General features: G+C 39.0%; 1 protein-coding gene across 1 annotated transcript in view; it reads left to right on the top strand.

Moving 5' to 3' along the window:
* The window catches only part of Polr2G (DNA-directed RNA polymerase II subunit Rpb7), a 147973-nt gene that overhangs the window by 61124 nt on the left and 61784 nt on the right, over positions 1-25065 (top strand). The window contains exon 4 of the mRNA XM_090379794.1: positions 16985-17035. Within this exon, the coding sequence (XP_090235920.1) occupies positions 16985-17035 (51 nt within the window). The remainder of the gene's footprint in view (positions 1-16984; positions 17036-25065) is intronic.

Consider the following 25065-nt stretch of genomic DNA (forward strand, 5'->3'; position numbering starts at 1 on the left):
TACTGAAAGATACTCCTGCACGTACATATGCAGATGTTACAAAGAAATATCGTTCACTTGCTACACAAACCAATGACTCAGTTCCACCAAACATATCACTTGCTGAATGGGCTAGAGCTCAGCTTTCAGTTCCTCAGCCATCTTTGAAGCAAAACAACAGAGATCAGACTTGTTATTGTTATTTGGTTTTTAGGAGCATTAGCAACTAAGGCCATATTGCTCCGGGATATGCGGTGGTAATTCCCTGACCTTTCCGCATCCTCCGTATTTGGTGGTGACGGGCTCAAACTCCGGTCTAATCAAGAAGCGTGTGCTACGCACCGCTGCTCCTTCCCACCTGGCTACGGAGGCGCGATCAGACTTGTAATACTCCAATTTCCATCCCCACTACTAGTGGCATCAAGTCCCAAAGTGAGACCAGGATGACAAGCTGAATCTTCTACTAAAACCCAAATTAATACTGCAGAAATGGATACAGATGACAAAACTCAACAAGAACCTATATTAGAAATTCATGCCGAAGAAGATATGGACACTGTGCGGCCTACCTTTCCTAAAAAAGATAAAATTAAAATAGGTCGCAATAAGCCTACTGCCTCTAAAAGGCAACCGGATCATCCTACCACTAAAACTAAATAATGAAGTTCATTTTACTATGGAATTGTTGAGGACTACGTACTAATACAGATGAACTTTACAACCTAATCTGAGATTTCAATCCAGCAGGTATTTGTTTACAGGAAACATTTTTAACTCCACAAGTGACCCCTTCAATAAAGAAATATATTTTGTACAGGTGTGACAGGAATGCAGCAGGAGGTGTAGCGGTTTTGGTATCTGTTACTAATCCGTCTAGACAAATCCCCTTAAAAACTAATTTAGAAGTTGTTGCTGTAAGAATAGAAATCGGAATATCTTTATCTCTTGTTTCTATTTATCTTCCACCAAACCAAACGTATATACTCAGAGACTTTGATGAGCTCCTTGCTCAGATACCACCTCCTTTTTGTTTGATGGCAATCAAACAAAAAGGAGGTGGTATCTGGGTAATGGACACCACCCATTATGGGGAAGTCTCCATATGGATAAAAGAGGGCAGCTAATAGAAACATTACTGGACAAACAAAATCTAACTCTGCTGAACACCGGTGCACATACTCATGTTCATTTTCCCTCAGGAAGTTCTTCAGCCATAGATCTATCTATCTGCTCTCCCGCTCTGTACCCAAGTATACATTGGGTGGTATTGGATAATCTCCACAATAGTGATCATCTTCCAATTACTTGTAAATTCCAAACTACCCCCACCTATCCGGAAACTCGCAGAAGATTGAAATTTACAAAGGCAAACTGGGGAAAATTTTCCTTAAGTACAGTTTTAGATAAAAACTTCATTATGAACCAGTCAATAGATGAAGCTAATGACCATATTACTAAGCATATACTAGCAGCAGCTGACAAAGCTATTCCTCACTCGTCGACTCATCCACGCAGGTGCAAAAACCACTGGTGGAATGATGAATGTAATAGAGCAAAAAAAGAAAAGAACAAAGCTTGGAATATTTTCCGCAAGCATCCCACTATTATCAACCTTATAAATTACAAGAAACTAAATGATAAAGCACGACAAATAAGAAGAAAAGCCAAAAAAGATTCCTGGATACAGTTCGATTCCACTATCATCAAAAACACCGATACTAGATTAATCTGGAGGAAAATCCAACATCTGAATGGCAAATATCCATTGTCATCCTCTCCAATATTGATCTGTAATGGACAGGAACTGTCTTCCTCCAAAGACATTGCAAACGCTTTTGCTAAAGCCTTTGCAAAAATTTAAGCAGCAAATTCATATGATACTTCATTCCAACAAATTAATGTGGTAGCAGAAAGGTATAAGTTAAAAATTTCAACACCAGTCTGTCTCTTCCATATAATCAGCCTTTTACTATATCCGAGTTTAACGGATGCTCTTAACAGAGCACCCAATAGTGCAGCTGGCCCTGATGGTATATTTTATATTATGCTAAAACACTTGAATGATACTGCTTTACAAATTCTTTTAATATTTTTTAGCAGAATTTTTGAGGAACATGTTTATCCTCGCTCTTGGAAACATTCACTTGTATTAGCCATCCCTAAACCAGGAAGAGACCTCTCTAATCCAGGAAATTATCGTCCAATTTCCTTAACTAGTTGTTTGGGGAAAACACTGGAGAAAATGGTTCTAAAGCGCCTCACCTGGTTTCTTGAGTCACATAACATCTTACATAAAAATCGGTATGGCTTTCGGCAAAATAGATCTGCATTAGATATGATGACCAAAGCAGAATCAAACATCAGAAACGCTTTTGTCAGAAATGACCACCTCGTTATGTTAAGTTTCGATTTAGAAAAGGCCTTTGATACAGCATGGCATTTCGGTATTCTATGGGATCTTTACACCTTTGGTCTACGAGGCAGGCTTCCTTTGTTTATTCAGAGCTTTCTCCAGGGTAGAACCTTTCAGGTTAGTCATCTAAAGGCTCTTTCTAGAGGCCCCAAGTGCCAAGCGATAGGGACCAAGCGATTTTCTTAAGCGAATTATAAAGTGATCCTTCCAAGTGATTTTGTTCTCTTTCATTTCTAGCCGCTCTTATTCTCAGTTCATTGTAAGTGGTTCTTCACTTAGCAGATTTTAAGTAGAACCCAGGAAGGAAAATCACCTTTCTTTTTTAGGATAATTATCCATTTTCTCACTAACAAACTAATCCGCCAGCCGCTTGGTCACTAGGTGGCACTGCTCCTGCCTCCCCGTGGTGGGGCCGGAAACCTGAAAGGAAAAATAATCCTTTCAGGGCTAAAAGGAGCAACAATGGACTTGACAAACCAGGCTTCTCCTGGAATTATGGATCAAACTGATCACAATCGGCAGCAAGATGATCTTAATCCATCTACTGCCAAAAGACAAAAGAAAGATGTGACCAAAACCATCTCGCCACTCTTTCTAATTGTTCATTCCCTATCAGACCAACCAGTTAGTAAACTTTCTCCCTTTGTTATACAGAGGTGTCTAGAACATATAGCTGGTCCACCGAAAATGGTTCGCCGCTTGAAATCAGGCGACCTTCTAATAGAAACGACAAATCATCGACATTCTGAGCTTCTTCTTGAAACCAAAACTTTTGGAGGGTTTCCCATCAAAGTCACTCCACATGCCACTTTAAATTCATCTAAAGGGGTTATCGTGGAATGGGACCTCCTAAATAGCTCTGAAGAAGAAATCGTACAAGAGCTACAAAACCAGAATGTCACACATGCCAAAAGAATCCTTATTAAAAAGGATGGAAACCTCGTTCCAACCCGCACCATCATACTTACTTTCAGTACTCCAACTCTACCATCATCAGTCAAAGCCGGGTACCTGAATTGCCAGGTAAAACCATACATCCCCAATCCATTAAGATGCTTCAAATGTCAAAAATATGGTCATTCCCAAACAGTATGCAGAGGACAAGCTATTTGTGCCACTTGTGGCTCAAAAGAACATACCAGTAAAGAATGCAATACACAGTCTCCTCGCTGCCCAAACTGCAAAGGAGACCACCCTGCCTATTCCAGAGACTGTAATATATGGAAAAGAGAAAAGCAAGTTCAAAAATATAAAACTGAACATAAGATAACATATCAAGAAGCCAAAAAGCAGATACCACTACCTCCAGCAGTGAGATCATATGCAGCAGCAGCAGCAACACCAGCAACTACAGTGCAGAAAACAAAGGTAATTGCAATACAGACTGACATCACAGTCCCACCTAACATCTCAATAGCAGATTGGGCACGTAATCTTCTTCTACAAACAAAACAAAAAGTTGACCAGGCAATTAATACACCCATTATAATCCCACCAGATGCTGAAGATCCAACACCAACAAGCAGTACAAATTCCACCAAATCTGTAGAAAAAACACAAAAAAATACTGACACTATGGATATTGATGAAAAGGAGAAAGAAGATGAACCAGTTCTGGAACTTTACGCAAATGATGACATGGACAGTGGTGGCCGACCAAGCTTCCCCAGAAAAGAAAAAATCAAAACAGATCGATTAAAACAAGCAGCTCATCGTAAGTCATCTGAATCAAGCACTAAACCCAAATAATGCGTACACTTCTACAATGGAATTGTCGTGGCCTTCGAAGTAATCTAAGCGATATCAAAGATCTAATTTCCGTATATGCTCCTGCAAGTATCTGTTTGCAAGAAACAAACCTAACTCCGCACATAAGTATTTCAATCAAGAACTACAATCTATATAGGCAAGACCGAAAAACCAATACAGGTCATGGAGGAGTCGCCATTCTTGTTGACTCTAATGTTCCATCCAAGCATATTCAGCTACAAACACCCCTTGAAGCAGTCGCAGTACGCATCGTGACTGGAATTTCCTTGACTATGATTTCTCTCTACCTTCCACCTAATCATGCGTATACACTGCAAGAATTTGAGGATTTAATTGAACAATTACCATCTCCTTTTTGTTTGATGGGGGACCTTAATGGGCATCATATCATCTGGGGATCACTTCGTACAGACAAAAGAGGACAGATGATTGAAAAACTTATAAATAATAGGAACCTAACACTCTTAAACACAGGTACTCACACCCATGTCCACTTACCAACAGGGACTACCTCTGCAATTGATCTCACCATCTGTTCCCCAGCTCTCTTTCCTCTCCTTGACTGGTCTGTTTCCGATGATCCCTATAGCAGTGATCATTACCCAGTTGTTTGTCACCTACTAGCAAATGATGTACAGCAACCTATAAGAGGTATAAAATGGAAATTTTGCAAAGCAAACTGGGAAAAATACCAATATGCTGCTTCCTTAGATGAGAAAATCATAAGACATACTGATATCAATAATGCTGTTACTCATATCACAAATCAAATAATTTCTGCAGCAAACATTGCAATACCAAAGACAGCTCACCAGTCTCATAAACATTACAAGCAGTGGTGGAATGAAGAATGCTTGGAAGCAAAGAAAGAAAAAAATAAGGCTTGGAATCAATTCAGAAAGTATCCCACCACCACTAATCTCATAAAGTATAAGAAAGCCAGAGCAAAAGCACGCTATATACGCCGGAAATCTCAGAAAGAATCCTGGATATCTTTTGCAAGCAAAATTAATAGAAATATGGACAGCAGAATAATATGGAACAAAATTCGACAAATTTCAGGCAAATATACAACCGTCCCTAAACCGATCATAAGCTGGAAAGGTCATGACATAACTGATCCAGAAAAAATTGCAAATCTACTAGGAGAAACATTTGAGGAATTGTCAGCAACAACGTCATACAGACCAATCTTTCAAACATATAAAGCTCAAATGGAAAAATACAAAATTAATTTTCATGCAGCTCATGAGATTTCATACAATCAATCCTTCACTATAAATGAATTGCATAAAGCCCTAGCTAAATCTAAAGAAAGTGCAGCAGGTCCGGATGGAATCCACTATCAAATGATCAAACACCTCCATAAAAATGCTTTATACATGCTGTTACTGCTATATAATAGGATATACCTTGAGGATACATATCCAGACTCTTGGCGACATTCGTTTGTACTGGCCTTTCCAAAACCTGGGAAGGACCATTCAAATCCATATAATTATCGTCCCATCGCGCTCACTAGCTGTCTAGGTAAAATTTTAGAAAAAATGGTGAACGCTCGGTTAACATGGTTTCTTGACTTCCATAACCTCCTTAGTCCTAGTCAATATGGTTTTCGGAAAAATAGATCCACAATAGACATAATGACAAAAGCTGAATCAAATATTCGCAATGCTTTTCTCCGAAACGAACACCTTGTAATGATATGCCTTGATATTGAAAAGGCGTTCGATACCACCTGGAGATATGGTATCCTTCATGAATTGCACAAATTAGGTCTTCGAGGCCATCTACCGAAGTTCCTTCAGAATTTCATGACTAAAAGAACTTTTCAAGTCCGCTACCATCATATCCTGTCTCTAATATACAATCAAGAACAGGGGGTCCCCCAAGGCTCAGTCCTCAGTGCAACCCTTTTCACTATCAAAATAAACCCAGTAACAGAAGTTATTCCAGCAACAATTGAAACCTACCTATATGCTGACGACCTCACCATATCATGTCACTCACAGAATATGCGGACAATCGAGAGGCAGCTCCAATGTGCTATTAACAAAATAGAATCCTGGTCCATCTATAATGGATATCGAATTTCAGTACAAAAGACAGCGGCAATACACTTCTGCAGAAAACGAAAGATGCATCCTGATCCAGAACTAAGGATAAGCAATCAACAAATTCCACTGAAACAGAGTATCCGGCTACTAGGACTAATCATGGATCAAAAATTCAATTTCCTAGAACACATAAAATATCTGCGTACAATGTGCTTAAAGAAATTGAACATTCTACGAGCTGTATCAGCCATGACATGGGGAGCAGATCGATATTCACTTTTGCATGTTTATCGTGCAATGATAAGATCTAAATTAGATTATGGTTCTCCCATTTACTCCTCAGCTAGGAAAAGTGTGTTAAACTGGTTAGATCCAATTCATCACAATGCATTACGTATTATTTCAGGAGCCTTCCGTACCTCACCTGTGTATAGCCTATATACAGAGATCCATGAACTCCCACTCAGTCTTCGTAGACAAGTTCTTCTTATGAACTATGCTGCGAAAGTTCAAAGCCTTCCTGGACATCCAACATGGCAATATCTGTATAAACCGAAATGGGAAAATTTATATACGAACAAACCTAATATCTGCAAACCTGCAGGTATCCGACTAAAAGAAATACTCTCACAATTGAACTTAAGTATGAATAAAATCTACCAAGATACCCCCACAGCCCTTCCACCATGGAAAATCAGTTCAGTAGACTGTGACATGTTCCTCATAAAATGGAAACAGAGCAATATCCCAAGCCAACATATAAAACAACTCCATTCCTCTTATGTAACGCAATTCTCTGACTATTCTCATCTGTATACTGATGGATCCAAGACGGCCACACACGTTGGTGCTGCTGTTGTATTGCCAAACAACATAATCTCACAGTCTCTTCCAATAGAGTGCAGTATCTTTAGTGCTGAATTGTTTGCAATAAGTGTCGCCCTAGATCACATTGCCAAAACTTCCCTCGTAAAAAGTATTATTTTCACAGACTCATTAAGTGCAATATATGCTTTACAGACAGAAGATCATCCATCTCATCCGTATGTAAGAAAAATTCTTTCCTCCTTATCACACCTTCGGGAAAACAAACAAAGAGTCAGATTCACTTGGATTCCTGGACATTCTGGAATACTCGGCAATGAACGTGCGGATGATGCAGCAAAACATCCATCTAACAAAAATTCTCACTTGCATAAAATACCGCTCAATGACTTTAAAAACATCAATCGAAAAGCCTCTGAAAATATATGGACGCAGACCTGGAAATCTCAAACAAACAATAAATTATACCAAATCAAACAACAGCAGAAATCCTGGAAATCAAGTTTTCGGTCAAACAGACATGAAGAGGTTATCCTCGCCCGGCTTCGCATCGGACACACATATTTAACACACTCTTACCTCCTAATGAAAGACGATCCTCCACAATGCCCTCAGTGTCTGACCACACTAACAGTGAAGCACATCATCATAGAATGTCCACGATACCAAATTGCCCGCCAATCAGCTTTCAAATCGCATTCAAATGAGCCATTAAGCCTTGAACTCATTATGGGAGAAAAGTCAAACATCAGTGAACTCTTATCATACCTCAGCTTAATAAACTTAACTAATCATATCTAATATGTTAAATCAGTAACAATATAACAGGAAATAACAAAACTTGAACAGGCGCAATATAGCCGAAGTTGCTTTTGCGCCATTAAACCCCAAACAACAACAACAACAGCTCTTTCTAGAATTCATATACAGGAGGAGGGGGTCCCTCAAGGATCTATCTTGAGTCCTACGCTATTTTTAATAAGAATAAACAATATCATCCATGATATTCCAAGCACAGTAGAATTATATCATTATGCAGATGACCTCATGATTTCGTGCCAAGGAAAAACTATGAATTCTATTGAGATACAGCTTCAGATCTCAATTAACAAAATTGAGCTATGGATGTCTCGCAATGGCTACCGCTTATCAGCACAAAAATCTAACTGTATTCATTTTTGTAAAAAACGTAAGATCCACCCTGAGCCTGAACTACATCTTAAAAATTTCACCATACCTCTTTAAAATAGTATCATATTTCTTGGTCTAATCCTGGACAATAAATTAAACTTCTTACAACACATCACATATCTAAGAACCATTTGCTTGAAAAACTTAAATATTCTCCGAGTACTATCTTCATTGATGTGGGGTGCTGACCGATACACTCTGCTTCGGCTATATCGGGTATTAATCCGATCTCGCTTGGATTACGGAGCTCCAATCTATGACTCTGCCAGGAAAAGTGCACTAACTCGGCTAGACACTATCCATCACAGTGCCCTAAGAACTGCTTTAGGAGCATTTAGAACATCCCCTGTACAGAGTCTATATATAGATGCACACGAACCTCCACTCCATCTTCCGAGGAAAATGTTGATCCTCAACTATGCAGCAAAAATACGGAGTCTTCCTTTTCATCCTATCTCGCCATACTTATTTGAGCCCCAGTGGACCACATTTTATCAAAACAAACCTAACGAAAACAAGCCTATTGGGATATGGTTGCTACAGTTAACACAATGTTGGAATCTAGACATGGGTTTGGATGGATTTTGAAAAATCCATCCAAACCAATCCACCCTGTCTTGAAGCAAATTAGATCACAGATTATTGCGTTACAAGCTGTAAACCAATCAGTCAGTTTCTGTTGGATACCAGGTCATGTAGGCATCAAAGGAAATGAATACGCAAATCAAACCGCTAAACATCCAATCATTGCAAGATCTCCTACCATATACCAAGTGCCATATACAGACTACAAATCAGTCATAAAAAAACGTGTGTGAAGAGCAATGGTTGCAAATCTGGCAGGCTTAGTGCGGCAGTAAACTGCTTCAATTTAAACAGGAACCCAAGTTGTGGCCATCAAGCATGCGATCAAATAGGCAAGAGGAGGTGATCCTGGCTAGTACACGTATTGGGCATACATATCTAACCCATATTTATCGGCGTAGCACATGCTTTCTTGATTAGACCGGGGTTCGAGCCTGTCACCACCAAATACGGAGGATGCAGAAAGGTCAGGGAATAACCACCACATATTCCCGGAGCAATATGGCCTTAGTTGCTAATGCTCCTAAAAACCAAATAACTACTACCATATTTATCTACTCAAGGGGGAAGATCTGCCTATTTGTACATTTTGTCAGACTACTCTTACGGTGAGGCATATTCTAATAAATTGCAATCATTATAGTAATTATCGAAACAAATTTTTCAAATTGCTTTCACATCTGCAAGAACCTTTGACATTACCCCATCTGATTGGAGACAATGCAAATCTAGCTGAGTTCTTTTATTTCTTAAAGCAGACGGGATTATTTTACAGATTTTAACTGGTAATTGCACTACTGAATAGAATCAGGCACAATATGGCCTTAGCATTCCTTGTGCCATTAAACAACATATCAACCAACCAATGTCAACAAATGTCTTCTTTCGTCTTCTCAACTTCCAACCCAAGCACGGTACTAAGTACTATAGGTTCTAATACCTCTCTTGTTTGGGGTTTACATAAAAAAAAAAAAAAAAAAAAAACATAATTTTTCTAAAAATTTTCCCTGGGGCAGACCCATCCATCAACGTCCTGAAGGTTTATATTTTGCAAAAAAAAACTTTCAAAATAACAAGAATTGGAGGCATATTGGCTGGGTGTTGGCTAGTAACTTCAATGGAGGAGGGTGTACAAAACTAAGAATCCACTAATGGCACATATTTAACAATATTTTTTTCTAGAAAAGAACTCTCTCTTTCACTGTCCAGCCCTTGACAACATACTTGCTATTGCTTGATTATCCCATAGGAAGAGAAAACAGTCGTATATGGTAAATCCACTCTTAAATCTAAGTAAAAGTGCCCTAAATATCATCACATAACTGTGACATTCCTTATACTTGATGGAATTCAATATTTGGGACATGCATAAGTTTTCTTAATGACAATCAATGAGCTACAGTATTGAATATCCATTACAGTATAATATGGCCCTGGGTGCCAAGCGATTTCAGTGCATTCGTTAAAGCGATCCTTCTAAAGAGCTTTTGCCAGATAGATTCTTTTTTTGTCTAAATACCGTTTTCCTCATTTTCTATTAGAGTAGCTCTTTTGCACTACGGGAAGTAGGAAAAGGCTCAGAAAGGAAAGTCACCTTTCTGTTTCTTTTTCTTCTCTCACTAACACAACTAACAGCCACTTGGTCACCTCGTGGCACTGCTCCTGCCTCCCTGTGGTGGGCCTGGAAACCTGGAAGGAAAAGTTGTCCTTCCAGGGCCAAAAGGAGCAAATATGGAAACCGAAAATTTTCCACCTCTCAAGACTGTAAATCTTGCTTCTATGGATTTGCAACAAAATGACTGACAATCAGACCCGGAAGAGGATGAAAATAAATGCACCTCAAATGGAATATCCATCTTTCCTCATACTGCATTCGCTAACGAATCAGTCATTGGGTACTTTGTCTCCTTTTTATATACAAAAATGTTTAGAAAGTGTAGCCGGATCACCAAAAGTGGTAAGAAGACTGAAATCTGGTGACCTATTAGTTGAAACCGCCAACTGTAAACATTCTGAGTCTCTTCTCAAACGTACATCGTTTGGTGGAGACCCTACTAAGTTATCTCCTCATGCTACCCTTAATAGCTCCAAAGGAGTCATTTCCGAACGGGATTTATTGAACGTCAAGGAGGAGGAGATTGTTCAAGAACTCCAACACCAGAAAGTTACTGAAGCAAGACGAATAATGCTAAGAAAGATGGAGAACTTGTTTCTACTCGTAGCATCATTCTTACTTTTTCTTCACCGAACCTTCTTCCAGCAGTAAAAGCAGGATACCTAAACTGCCGCATCCATCCTTATATGCCCAATCCTATTCAATGCTACAAGTGTCAGAAGTTTGGGCAATCCCAAACTGGCTGTCTGTCGAGGAGATTCGGTTTGCTCAAACTGCGGATCAAAGGAACATGTCCATACCGATTGTAATGCGAATCATCACGGTGTCCAAACTGCAAAGGCAACCATTCAGCCTTTTCTAGATCCTGTGAGCAATGGAAGCTGGAGAAAAAAAATCCAGAAATACAGTGGAGAACAAAGTCATGTACCCTGAAACCAGAAAGCACCTACTACAAAACATGCCTAAACGTACATATTCCGAAGCATCCAAAAGATACCAAACAGTTTCAACGCAAACAGATATATCAGTTCCACCAAAAGTGTCAATTTCTGAATGTTCTCGACCATTGCTATCATCTGCATCACAGTCAACAAAACAGCAAATAGTAGATAGGACAAACAATACCCCGATCTCGATACCATCTACTGCTAAATCAGATCCAGCTATGCCAGATCAAAAGGAAAATTCAGTTCACACGTTAGAAAGAAATTATCTGATAACACAGCTATGGATTTTGCAGAAAATAATACTTATAACAAACCCAATCTAGATATTTATGTAGAAGACAACATGGACACATGTCCATTCTTCTCAAAAAAAGGACAAAATAAAAATTGACTGTCACAAGCAGAGCAACATTAAAAAAGCAGACAGATTCTATTTCTAATTCAAAACCTACACAATGAACAACAACGTAGTTCAATGGAATTGCAGAGGCTTTCGCAGCAACATAGATGACATATATGAATTAATTGATCATTATCATCCCGTGGTCATATGCCTACAAGAAACAAATCTAACACCTCAAGTGTCCTTATCAGTTAAATATTGCACTCTATTTCAACAAGACAGGACAAACAGTGCTCATGGTGGAGTGGCCATATGCATAGACTCAAGGGTTCCTTGTAAGCAAATTCCTCTTCAAACTGCCTTAGAAGCTGTTGCGGCTCATGTAATGATTGGCATTGCTTTAACGATCGTTTCAATATATCTCCCCCCAATCAGCAATGTACGATTCATGAACTAGAAAACCTTGTGTTGCAATTACCATCACCAGTCTGCTTATTAGGAGACTTTAAGGGACACCATCCTTTATGGGGATCTCCCGTCTCAGGCAGATGCGGAAAACTCATTTAAATACTACTAGACGGACAGAATTTAACATTACTGAACACAGGCTTACTCACATACATTCATCTTCCTACTGGAGCATCATCTGCAATAGATCTCTCAATCTGCTCTCCGATCCTCTTCCCAAGTGTCGATTGGACAACACTTGACAATCCTCTCAACATCGATCACTATCCAGTAATATGCAGAATTCAAACCACCAATTCCAAAACAACTGATACACAAATGAAATGGAAATTTTCTAAAGCAGACTGGACAAAATTTAAAAGTCATGTCTCTTTTGATGATCATATCGTAGAGTCTTCTACCCATACTGTCACCAAGCATCAGGGGCTCACATCTGGTGAGTATGGGCTTGATGGCAAACCTAGGGTCCTAAGCTGGATATCATCATTCTTCTCTTTTTGGTGATTTCCTTCTACTTCTGGCTCTCTCTCTCTGGGTAACATGGGAGTATTCTTTTTTTTTTTTTTTTTTGACTGGTGCAGCATAAGCCTCACGCTTCCTTGCACCATATGGCTAATAATAATAACATCACAATGCCATGCAGATACTATCAGCCGCAAAAGTTGCCGTCCCACAGTCTCAATTAAGAAACCATAGTCATACCAATCACTGGTGGAACGATGATTGTAACAAGGTGAAAAGAGAAAAGAATACAGTATGGAACTTATTCTGAAAATACCCTACCACTGCCAACCTTATTAATTATAAGAAATTTAGAGCCAAGGCATGGTACATCAGGCAAAAGACTAAAAAGGACTGTTGGATAAAATTTGCATCATCAATCAATAAAGATACCAAAGCCAGAATAATATGGAAAAAAATAAGGCAGCTAAATGGTAAATACCTTACATTACCTGCACCTATTCTTAACTGGGATGGGAAGGAGATCTGTAATCCTGAAGATATTGCAAATGCCTCAGGAACTGTGTTCTCTGAATTGTCCGCCTCCATTGCATATCATCCATCATTCCAAAAAATTAAAGCTGATGCTCAGAAATTCAAACTAAACTTCAAAACTACCCTCCGTTTACCCTATAATCAACCTCTCGCACTATCAGAATTGAAAGAATCTATAAATATTTCCCGCAACAGCATCCCTAGCCCTGATGGAATTTATTATGTAATGCTTAAACATCTAGATCAGCAATCGTTATCCTCACTGCTAAAATTTTACAATCGGATATTTTATGAACACACATTCCCGAGCTCCTGGCAACATTCATAGGTAATTACTATCCCTAAACCAGGAAAAGATCATATGACTCCTAACAACTATAGACCGATCTCTCTAACCAGCTGCTTAAGTAAAACTTCAGAAAAAATGGTGCACCATCCATTAACATGGTACCTTGAGTCTTGAAGTGTAATCAGCAACAATCAGTTCAGCTTTTGGAAGAATAGATCATCCTTAGATCTCATGATAAAGGCTGAATCAAACATAAGAAACGCTTTTATCAGAAATCAACACCTCGTCATGGTGTGTCTCGATATAGAAAAAGCTTTTGATACCACATGGCGTTATGGAATCCTAAAGGATCTCCATTCTATAGATATGAAAGAACATTTACCATATTTTATTCAGGACTTTCAAATTTCAATACCGGCAGTCTCTGTGTCAAACATACAGACAAGGAGTCCCACAAGGCTCTGTCCTCAGTGCCACACTATTTGCTGTATGAATTAACAGTATTACAAACAGCATTCCAAACACCGTTGACTCGTGTATTTCTGCTGATGATCTTACCTTAGCCTGTCATTCTCAGAATATAAACTATATTGAGAGGCAATTACAAATATCAATAAATAATATTGAACTATGGATGACACAAAATGGATACAGACTATCAAACCACAAATCTACCTAGCCATGCATTTCTGCAACAAGCACAAAAAATGCATCCAGAACCCGAGTTACACTTGGCCAATCATCCTCTTCCAATCGGGAACAGCATTCGTCTCCTAGGGCTAATTTTTGATAAGAATCTAAATTTTCAGGAGCATGTTAAACACCTACAAACTACCTGCCTTAAGAAAATCATACTCCGGGTCGTCTCTAGTACATCCTGGGGTGCAGACCGTTATACGCTGCTCCATTTGTATAGGTCTCTAATTAGATCTTGTCTAGATTATGGAGCACCTGTTTGACTCTACTAGAGAGAGTACTTTGGCCTGTCTTGCTCCTATCCAACACTCTGCCCCTAGAATTGCCCTGGGTACATACAGAATATCACCAGTTCAAAGTCTGTATGTTGAGGCTCACGAACCTCTACTCATTATCAGAAGAAAGATGTTATTGTTGAACTACTCAGATAAAATTAAAAGCTTCCCCACTCATCCTATTTGGCCACTACTGTATGATCCACAGTAGAGAACACGTTATGGAAACAAACCCAGAACAATCCAACCTATCGGTATCAGATTACAGAACCTATTAGAATGCCGGAATTTTTATTTTCATTCATAATATCAGGGATTTAAAAGATCCAGATCCCCCAGGGATTACCTTAACTCCTTCATATGATGATTACTTTGACAAATGGAGAAAAGGTGCTGTTACAGATATTAACATCAGACAACTGCGTCTTGTTCATGAAGAAAATTATTCTCACTTTTCTAAGATCTACACTGATGGTTCCAAAGCCGGGCAATAAAGTGGGTGCAGCTGCTGTCTTCCCTAATTCAACTGTTTCTATTCCACTTCGAGCTGAATGCAGCAGCTATACTGCTGAGCTCTATGCAATTAAACTTGCCCTGGAAAATATTTTACTCCTGTCAATCAATTAGCTCTCAAAAACACCTCACCTTGCAATCCTTTGGTAAAGCTAATAAGACATGAGCAGATACATCTCAATGAGCAACATCAACTGTTGTCTTCTCCTGGATTCCAGGTCACAGTGGTATTCCTGGAAATGAGAGTGCTGATGATGCCGCAACCCTCCAACATAGCCTTAACAAATGATTTGGCCCCCTATCCTGATTATACACAATACAGAAAATGTGTGTGGAACAATAGACACTTCTGTGGAAAAAGCAAACATGTAATAAGCTGTTACAACTGAAACCTGAACCACACTTAAGATGTTTAGCCTCCATAAAATTAGAAAGGAAGAAGTACTTCTAGCCAGAACCCGAATCGGCCATACTCACCTCACCCATGTCTTTCTACTCACAGGAAATGAACCTCCTCAGTGCATGCACTGTTTTCAACTACTATCAATAAAGCACATTCTGTTTGAATGTACCTTGTTCAACACTGCCTGACAGTCTACTTTCAGCTCCATCTCAAAACCCTTGTCACTCAACAGCATCATAGGTAATGATGCAAAACTCTCTGAATTTTTTCACCTTCTTTAAAAAAATTAAAATGTATGATCAATTCTAATTGCTCCCAGAGCAGTTATCACATGTATACTTACTTTGATAGGTGCAGTATGGCCTATCCCTTGCACCAGAAAATCCCACAACAACAACAGTATAATACACCTGCCTTTTATACTTACTTCAGGGCCGACCGGGCTAGCCGAGTGGGTAAAGTACCTGCCCGGCAACCCAAAGGTCGCGGGTTCGATTCCCGCCTCGGGCTTGGATCAAAGTACTGCAAAAACCTTGGGAGGTGCAATATGGCCACAGAAGCCGATGCGCCAACAACTACCAAATCAAAAAAAAAAAAAAAAAAAAAAAAAATACTTACTTCAGATGAATCAGTGATTAACTGCTATTCTTCAGCTTTTTGTTCAAATCCCAGTTCTTCTGTCAGTTCATTTTTAACTTGAAGCAAGCACAGAAAGCAAATTTTACACCATCAGCTAGCAAGTTTCATTCTTACAGTCTATATCCAAAAAATTCTGCTGTTGCTTTGATAGATTAATTTATATCATATGCCAGATAATTAAGCTCACTTTGTTCATTTAGCTGTGGCTTCTCATCTAACTTGGACATTCCATTGGGTTCTTTTGTTCAGTGGGAATGGAGGGCTCTTTACAGTTAGTTGTGGTAAAGTAGGAAGATGAGATGGGCTTCATTGCAGAAGCAGCTTTAGGATATCTATTTTGCTTTTGTTGCATCTTGAGAAACCTGAAATTTAGTAAGACTGAAAGAGAAATTTTTGTTATACCTTGTAGTCCATACTACACCATGTGAATAGTATGATCTTCCTTTCCACCCATTCAGTATGGTTTACAAAGCTCGTTATACAGCATATCTGCAGTGCCCAGTTTGTCTTGGTCTACCAGGTGACATCCAAATTGCAGATAATAAGCATATTTTGCTGTTTTTGTTATTGACTAACATTCTGACTCATAATATATGACATAGGACAAAAATAACCCAGTTAATTCACACAGCCACTGTAGTGTTATTTTTTTCATGTTGATTGCAAGAAAACCCTTTACATAAATTAAAATAGTGTTTTTTTTTTTTTTTTTTGTTTTTTTTCAAAACTGCAGTTTTCTGTAAAATTTGTACAAATTTGAAATTAATATAGCAAAATTAATTTTAAAAACTTGATTTCCTTTTATGTTACCAAAACCTTATTGACAAGTATAATTAGATACTCTTAGTAGCTAGCAGTATCTTTCGACAAACAGCTGTTAACAATTTTTATGGTTTATTTTATTATTTTTTTTTTATTACAATAGACTTTTTTTGCACATTTACTTATTTATCAACATTCCTAATTTTTATCCTAATTAGGTTGGCTTGTTTACTGAAATTGGACCACTTTCTTGCTTCATTTCTAGGCATGTAAGTAGAGCATTATGAAATCAGTATGTTTAAATACTTTATTTTCCATTTAAAGGATTTTGTTTTTTAAATAGGGAAATATTTTCTTTTTTTATGGCGAGCTTAGTTCCTTTATTTTCATTATATTCAGAACAGTTCATTTGAAGAAATAGAAATACAAGGTCATCAAGAAAAGGTGCAGCAGTTTTGAATGCATATATTTTTGAGTGTATTGAGCTTGATATTGATGGGTTTGGTGTTGCTGAACATCAGACAGAGGTGGGTTTTTTATATAATGAGTTATTATTAGCATTAGCCATATAGTGCAAGGAAACCACAAGCTTTTTCTGTGCAAACCAAAAAAAAAAAAAAAAGTAGATAAGAAAATACAAATTATGCACTTCCCTCCTGAATTTCTTCACTGTCTGCCTCAATTACCTGCAGAGGTACCATAACCAACAACTTGCTGGCTAAAAGAAAACATCCTGTAATCTAGTCTAAGCCTCTTCCTTGTAATTTGAATTTATGACCTCTAGTTCTGGAATACTTTATAATAGTGAAAAATTCTGCCTTAATTCATTTTACTAACCAACTCTCAGAGCCTTATAAATATCAATCAGATCCCCTCTAAGGTGCTGGTTGTCAAGTTCTGTAGCCCACATAATCGAAGTCTGTTTCCCATCTTACCAATCTCACCATGCGAGTTCCCTATCTTTGGAACCTTTCAAGAAACAGTCTTTTTTAGATGCACCTCAACATGGGTGCCTGTGTTGTAAAGGGATCTCCCAGTAATGCTGCTGGTCCTCCAGATTGGCATCGCTGCCCACAGTCCAGGTTCCATGCTAACATCATAAGAATCTGGCATGTTTGCTGTGTGCTCTGACTCATGGAAACTGAGAAAGAGGTATCCTGGTGGTTGAAGAGTCCAGCTTCAACACACCATTTTGGCCCCTGTTTTGACAAGACAGGTGGTCCTGTGATGGCTCACCCAGAATCACTCATTTAGTGGGTTCATCATCAACGGTCAACCATATCAATGCCATTCTCCTATCCCCATGGTCTGAGGGACAGGATTCAGGCTGGCAGCAGTGCAGGTATGGTGTCTGGGTAGTGGGCATCCCATTTGGCTTCTGTGGTGGGTGGAGAACCTGGAAAAATGAACCAAAATTAGGACAACTGTGAATTCTGATAATGTTATTTCTTCTGGGGCCCCAACATAATCCCTACTGATAGGGAAAAAAAAAAAAAAAAAAGAGGAACAGACAATGCCAATGTAGCAAAGAGATCCAAACTGAAGTACTGTGAAGTCCCATTCCTAGATTCTTAATAATCATGCATTGAAAAACTGAGAAACCTATTTGGAAAATGTTGCCCATTTTTCATATAGAAGGGTTAGCAGGTTCCCCGAAATTAGTTGAGGCTTAATTGTGGGGATCTCTTAATTGAAATCAAAAATGACAGGGACGCTTAGCATCTTTGGTTGGAAGAATACTAATTACCATGACAGCACACAGAACACTAATCCATCAAGAGTTGTCATCTCAGAGCGGGAACCACCTTGGGGTCATCAAGGAGAAAATCTGCTCTGAAGTAAAGTCACAGGGAGTGATGGCTGTTTAGAGAATTTCTGTGCTTGGGGATGGGATTTTAGTACCAAACAGGAACCTCATTTTTACATTTAATTCTCTTACATGTCCTAATTGGGTACATAAATTGCGTACATCCATAAGGCTATACATCACAAACTCACTGATGTTTCAAATGCCAGAAATATGAACATTTGGAGATGGCCTGCAAATGTTCATATTTCTATTTCTTGAGCACCTGCCTGTGTTTCGTGCAGTGCAAAAGACCACAAAAGAAACACATTACAGCCACCAAACATACTTGTGTTAACTGTCAAGGTGAGGACCTTGCATACTCAAGGGCATGGCAGTGGTGGAAAGAATAAAAGCAAATACAACAGAGCTGAATATTCCACATCAGGAGACAAGAATACTAGTAATGCCAATTAAATAGCAGTAAGCCCACATATGCTCAGATGGCTGCAAGGAAGCATTCTGTTGAAACTCAAACAGATATGCCAATCCCACTAAAGGAATCCTTTGCTCTCATTGCATGCTACTGATTGAACTATCAAAATCCAATAAAAAATACTCGAGCAGCTGCCACTCCCATATTGTTACCACTTACTACTCCACCTCTAATTAAACCAAATAATATGGAGAAGAACAGAAAATCTGACTTGCTTACAAAAAATGGAAATAGAGGTGAACGAAACAAATGAAGACACTGTCTTGGAACCTTTTACGGAGGAAAATATGGACACTGGACAACATCCATACTTCACCAAAAAGAATAAATCCAAGACTGAGGAAGCAAAGCAATCAGTTCCTGGAATATCTGACTTGAATATCTTCAAGTACATCACAGTGTTTAACATAACCACCATCAGCAAGGAGCCAGTTAATGAAGCTACAAAGCACATCACAGAAAGTATTGTCCAAGCAATGGCAATTGCAATTCTGAAGACATTGACCTTGTTTCCACAATTTGTGAAACCCTGATAGATCACAGAATACACAGCAGCAACGAAAAGGCTCAAAACAAGTCTTGGGTGATGTTTGATCTTTATCACATCACAGATAATCTAACATTGTTCAATTGTGCATCATCACGGTATACATCAGAGTAAGAAGGAATTTGGATCCCTTTGCATCTTCCTTCGCCCAACAACACCTAAGCTCATCTGGGATAAAGTCCAGAAAATAAAGGGTAAATACACCTCAAATCGGCCCCGGGTGCCAAGCGTTTCCGTGGCCAAGTGATTATTGTGTGTATATCAAGCGTTTTTCTTCCCAGCGAATAAGTTTTCCTTTGTTTTATCTTGCAGTTATTCAATTTTCTGTTAAGTAGCTCTAGTCTCTTATAAGAAATAAGAAGAGAGCCCAGAAGAAGGAAATCACCTTTTTCTTTAATTTAGATTTACTAACCGTACTAACTCTACGCTTGGCCACAAAGCGGCACTGCTCCTGCCTCCCCGTGGCGGGGCCGGTAACCTGGGTGGTAAGGAGAAACCCCCAAGGCGAAAAGGAGCCATTATGGATAAAAATAATTATCCACCATTAGAGCCTTCGAGCTCAAGAACAGACACTCATGACCCCAATCACGACTTAGAAAATGATCATCTAAAGAGACAGAACACTAATCAGATGGAGCAACCCTGCCCATCCTTTTTAATTTTCCACTCCCTTACTAGTCAGCCAATGAGCAAACTGTCTCCCTTCGTAATACAAAAACATCTCGAAGGTATTGCAGGATCTCCTAAGACTGTCAAGAGATTACAATCAGGAGACCTGCTAGTGGAAACTACGAACCACAGGCATTCAGAGAAACTCTTACAGTTAACAAACTTTGCGGGCATTCCTGTAAAAATATCTCCTCACGCAACCCTAAATTCATCTAAGGGTGTCATATCCAGTTGAGACCTGTTAAATGTCACAGAGGAAGAAATTACCCAAGAGCTGCAGGGACAAAATGTAATTCAAGCCAAATGTATAATGACTAAAAAAGATAATCAACTTATCCCAACTAGAAACATTATTCTCACGTTCAATACGCCCAACTTACCGTCCTCTGTAAAAGCAGGTTATTTACTTTGCCGTATCCGCCCGTACATTCCCAATCCTTTAAGATGTTTTAAATGTCAAAAGTATGGCCACTCGCAAACTGTATGCAGAGGAGTTCCTGTCTGTCCCAACTGTGGTTCCTCGGATCACATACAAAGTGACTGTACGACTACTAAAATGACATGTCCAAATTGCAAAGGTGATCATCCTGCCTATTCTAGAACTTGTGAAAAATGGAAAACGGAGAAACAAATTGTAAAATACAAGGTCGAGAACAAAGTGAGTTACCCAGAAGCGAGAAGACTAGTGGCACCTACTATGAATAAAAATATTTCCTATGCTAATGCAGTTAAAAAATACCAAACAGTCTCTACTCAAACTAATGTTACAGTTCCTACTAATATTTCAATTTCAGATTGGGCTAGAACTGTCCTCTCTGTGGAAAAACCAAATGTACCTAAACAACAACCCAAACTCTCAGACCAAGCAAATAATACTCCTCTTACAATACCAGCGGAATCTCCTCCTCCAATGAGTGCTACCACACCATGTATTACAAATTCAAATATAATCAAAAATAATCGAGACACAACCATGGACACAGATGGCACATCTATACAGGAAGATCCTCTTTTAGAAATCCATGCCGAAGAAGAAGAAATGGACACAGGTCGGCCAGTCTTCCAAAAAAAAGACAAACACAAATTGGAACGCCATAAACCAGTCACTTTCAAAAAGCAGTCAGAATCAGCTCCATCAACTAAACACAAATAATGCCTTGTATTTTGCAATGGAACTGCAGAGGCTTTCGTTGCAATACAGTCGATATCCAAGATCTGATAAATCGATTTTCTCTAGTTGCCCTTTGTCTTCAGGAAACTTACTTAACTTTGCAAATTTCTCCTTCGATAAAGAACTATTGCCTTTATCGAAGGGATCGTAATACAGCAAATGCTGCCCATGGTGGTGTAGCAATCCTGATTAATTCAGTGATCCCAACTAAACATATTCCACTTCACAGTGAAATAGAAGCTGTTGCTGTGCGTATAACGCTCCATATTGAAATAACTTTAGTATCAATCTACTTGCAGCCAAACCGTACCTACTGTTTAAAAGATCTTGAAAATCTCCTTATAGAGATACCTCCACCTCTCTGTATGTTAGGGGACTTCAACGGGCACCACCCCTTATGGGGCGATCCTAAATTAGATAGACGAGGTCGACTCATTGAGAGCCTAATAGAGGCAGTAAACCTCACTATACTCAATACTGGCACACACACTCATGTTCAGCTCCCAAATGGACATACCTCAGCCATAGATCTCTCCATTTGTTCTCCATTACTGGTCCCGACCATAGAGTGGTATGTTTTAAATGATATAATGGGTAGTGATCACTTCCCAATCGTATGCAACCTATTAATAGCACAGACTCCTCCAGCTCAACCCTGCAGAAAATGGAAATTTGCCCGAGCAAACTGGGCAAAATTCCGGTCATCAATATCTTTTGATGAGGAAAAAATCCGTCTCCAGCCTATCGATGATGTGACAGAATACATCACGTCATCGTGTGGCTAAAGAAACAATACCACTATCAAATCCCTCGGTTCATAAGCATTATAATTATTGGTGGAACGAGCAATGCACAAAAGCCAAAAAAGCAAAAAATAAAGCCTGGAATTTGTTTCGGCAATATCCAACAACATCCAATCTAATAAATTATAAGAAGTCAAAGGCAAAAACACGCTTCATACAAAGGCAAGCCAAGAAAGAATCCTTGATCTGTTTTGCATCAAGCATTAACAAAAACACTGACACCAAAATAATATGGAAAAAAATTAGACAGCTTTCTGGTAAGTTCCCTACCGTACCTTCACCAATTCTGTCCTGTAATGGGCAAGATCTATCTATTCCTTTAGATATCGCAAATGCTTTGGGCAACACATTTGCTGAAATCTCAGTGACAGAAGCTTATACTCCACTTTTCCAGAGAATTAAAAACACTGCAGAACAGCACTCTGTTAACTTCCAAACTGCTCTCCTTCTGCCGTATAACAAACCCCTACAATATTCCGAACTCTTGCATGCTATCGGAACAGCCCACAATGGTGCTGCCGGACCAGACGGAATCTATTACGTCATGCTACAACATCTTGATGACAGAGCATTGCATCTCCTTCTGCTCTTTTACAATCGTATTTTTCTAGAAAATATCTATCCAACTTCTTGGCATCATTCTACTGTTTTGGCATTCCTAAAACCTAAAAAGATCGAACCAATCCCCATAGCTATAGACCAATATCCCTCTCAAGCTGCCTCAGCAAAATTCTAGAAAAAATTGTCCACTGTAGACTTGTCTGGATCATTGAGTCAGAACAGTTAATGAGCAATAGTCAGTATGGCTTTCGTCAAAACAGGTCATGCCTGGACCTTATGGTTAAGTCTGAATTTGCCATTCGTAATGCCTTTATTAAGCATGAACATCTAGTAATGGTTTCCATAGATATAGAGAAGGCTTTTGATACCACCTGGCGGCATGGCATACTAAGAGACCTTTACTCTCTTGGTCTGCGGGGCAACCTTCCTATATTTATAAAGCATTTTCTACACACTAGATATTTTCAAGTTCGATACCAACATGCCCTCTCTGCAACTTACATTTAGGAAGAAGGTGTTCCACAGGGATCAGTACTGAGTGCCACTCTTTTTGCCCTAAGAATAGATTCTATCACTAAACAACTTCCAAATACTGTAGAAACTTACCTTTATGCGGATGACCTTGCCATCTCTTGTCATTCCCAAAATATGAGATCTATTGAACAAGAGCTTCAGATATCATTAAATAAAATACAGCAATGGGCCAGCCTTAACGGCTATAGGCTATCACAGCAGAAAACAGTTGCTATCCATTTTTGTAGACAACGCAAATTTCATCTGGATCCTGAACTTCACATCTCTAATATTTCCATTCCAGTTACTAGTAACATTAGATTTCTAGGTTTAATCATGGACAACAAGCTAAATTTTTTAGAGCACATTAAAAAAGTACGTACTGCCTGCTTAAAAAAAGATAAACATACTCAGATCTTTATCTGCACAAACGTGGGGTGCAGACCGTACCTGCCTTCTTCGATTATACAGGGCATTAATCAGATCCCGTCTTGATTATGGAGCTCCCATTTATGACTCTGCCAGAAAGAGCACTTTACGCTGGCTTGATCCAGTTCAACACAGTGCACTGAGGATTGCACTTGGCGCATTCAGAGCATCGCCAGCACATAGCCTTTACATTGATGCTCATGAACCGCCACTATCTTTACGTAGGAAATTGCTATTGCTAAAGTATTCTGTCAAGATACAAAGTTGTGCCTCGCATCCCATTCAGCCATATCTTTTCAATCCACCATTAGAAAATCTGTACAGAAATAAACCTAGCATAGTAAAACCAGCTGGTCATTGCCTTATTGAACTACTGCAGGTTTGGAATATATCCATCCATTCCGTACAAGTAGCCACTTGTACCCAACCACCATGGGTTCAAACTCCTATACCGACCTGTGACACTTTCCTCTGTCAGTGGAGAAAGAATATTTTGCAATCATCAAATATCAGACAAGTTCATGCTGTTCACACTCAAAAGTATATTGATTTTCTACCAATATACACAGATGGCTCTAAATCAAATTCAAAAGTTGGAGCAGCTCCTGTGTTTCCGAATACAATTGTATCAGCAGCCCTTCCTCCTGAATTCAGTATCTTCTCAGCTGAGTTATTTTCAATTAAACTAGCTTTAAAAAAATCTCCCTCCTGACTGCTCATTAAAATCAGTAGTTTACACTGATTCCCTCAGCTCAATCAACGCTTTGTGTAGTTCCTCAGATAAATTTCACCCTGTTATAATTGAAATTAGAAAATTATTACTAAAGATTAAAGAACGTCACCAACTGGTCGCCTTCTGCTGGATACCAGCACATTCTGGTATTTTAGGCAATGAACAGGCTGATAAAGCTGCAAAAAACCCAACCAGCTTAGATTTCACCAATATCCCTGTCCCAGCCTCAGACTATGCACTAATGATTCATGCTGCATGCCTAACAGAATGGACAGCACTATGGCATTCCCAAATGAATAATAAACTCTTTCAGATTAAACAGGTTCTGAAAATCTGGCCCTCCAGTGTCCGGACATCAAGACGAGAAGAAGTAATTCTTTCAAGAGTAAGAATAGGTCATACTTACCTGACCCATCTTCATTTACTGACAGGAGATGATCCACCACAATATCCACATTGCTATATAAATATGACTGTTAAACACATTCTCATTGACTGCCCTTATTATAAACAAGACAGAATTTCCACCCTGCAATCACTGGTTATCCTTCAACAACCAATAACCCTAGAGAATTTGATAGGTGACAAGGC

This window comes from Mastigoproctus giganteus, chromosome 8 (genome assembly GCF_048544385.1).
Source record: "Mastigoproctus giganteus isolate SK-2022 chromosome 8, ASM4854438v1, whole genome shotgun sequence".
Classification (NCBI taxonomy): Eukaryota; Metazoa; Arthropoda; class Arachnida; order Uropygi; family Thelyphonidae; genus Mastigoproctus; species Mastigoproctus giganteus.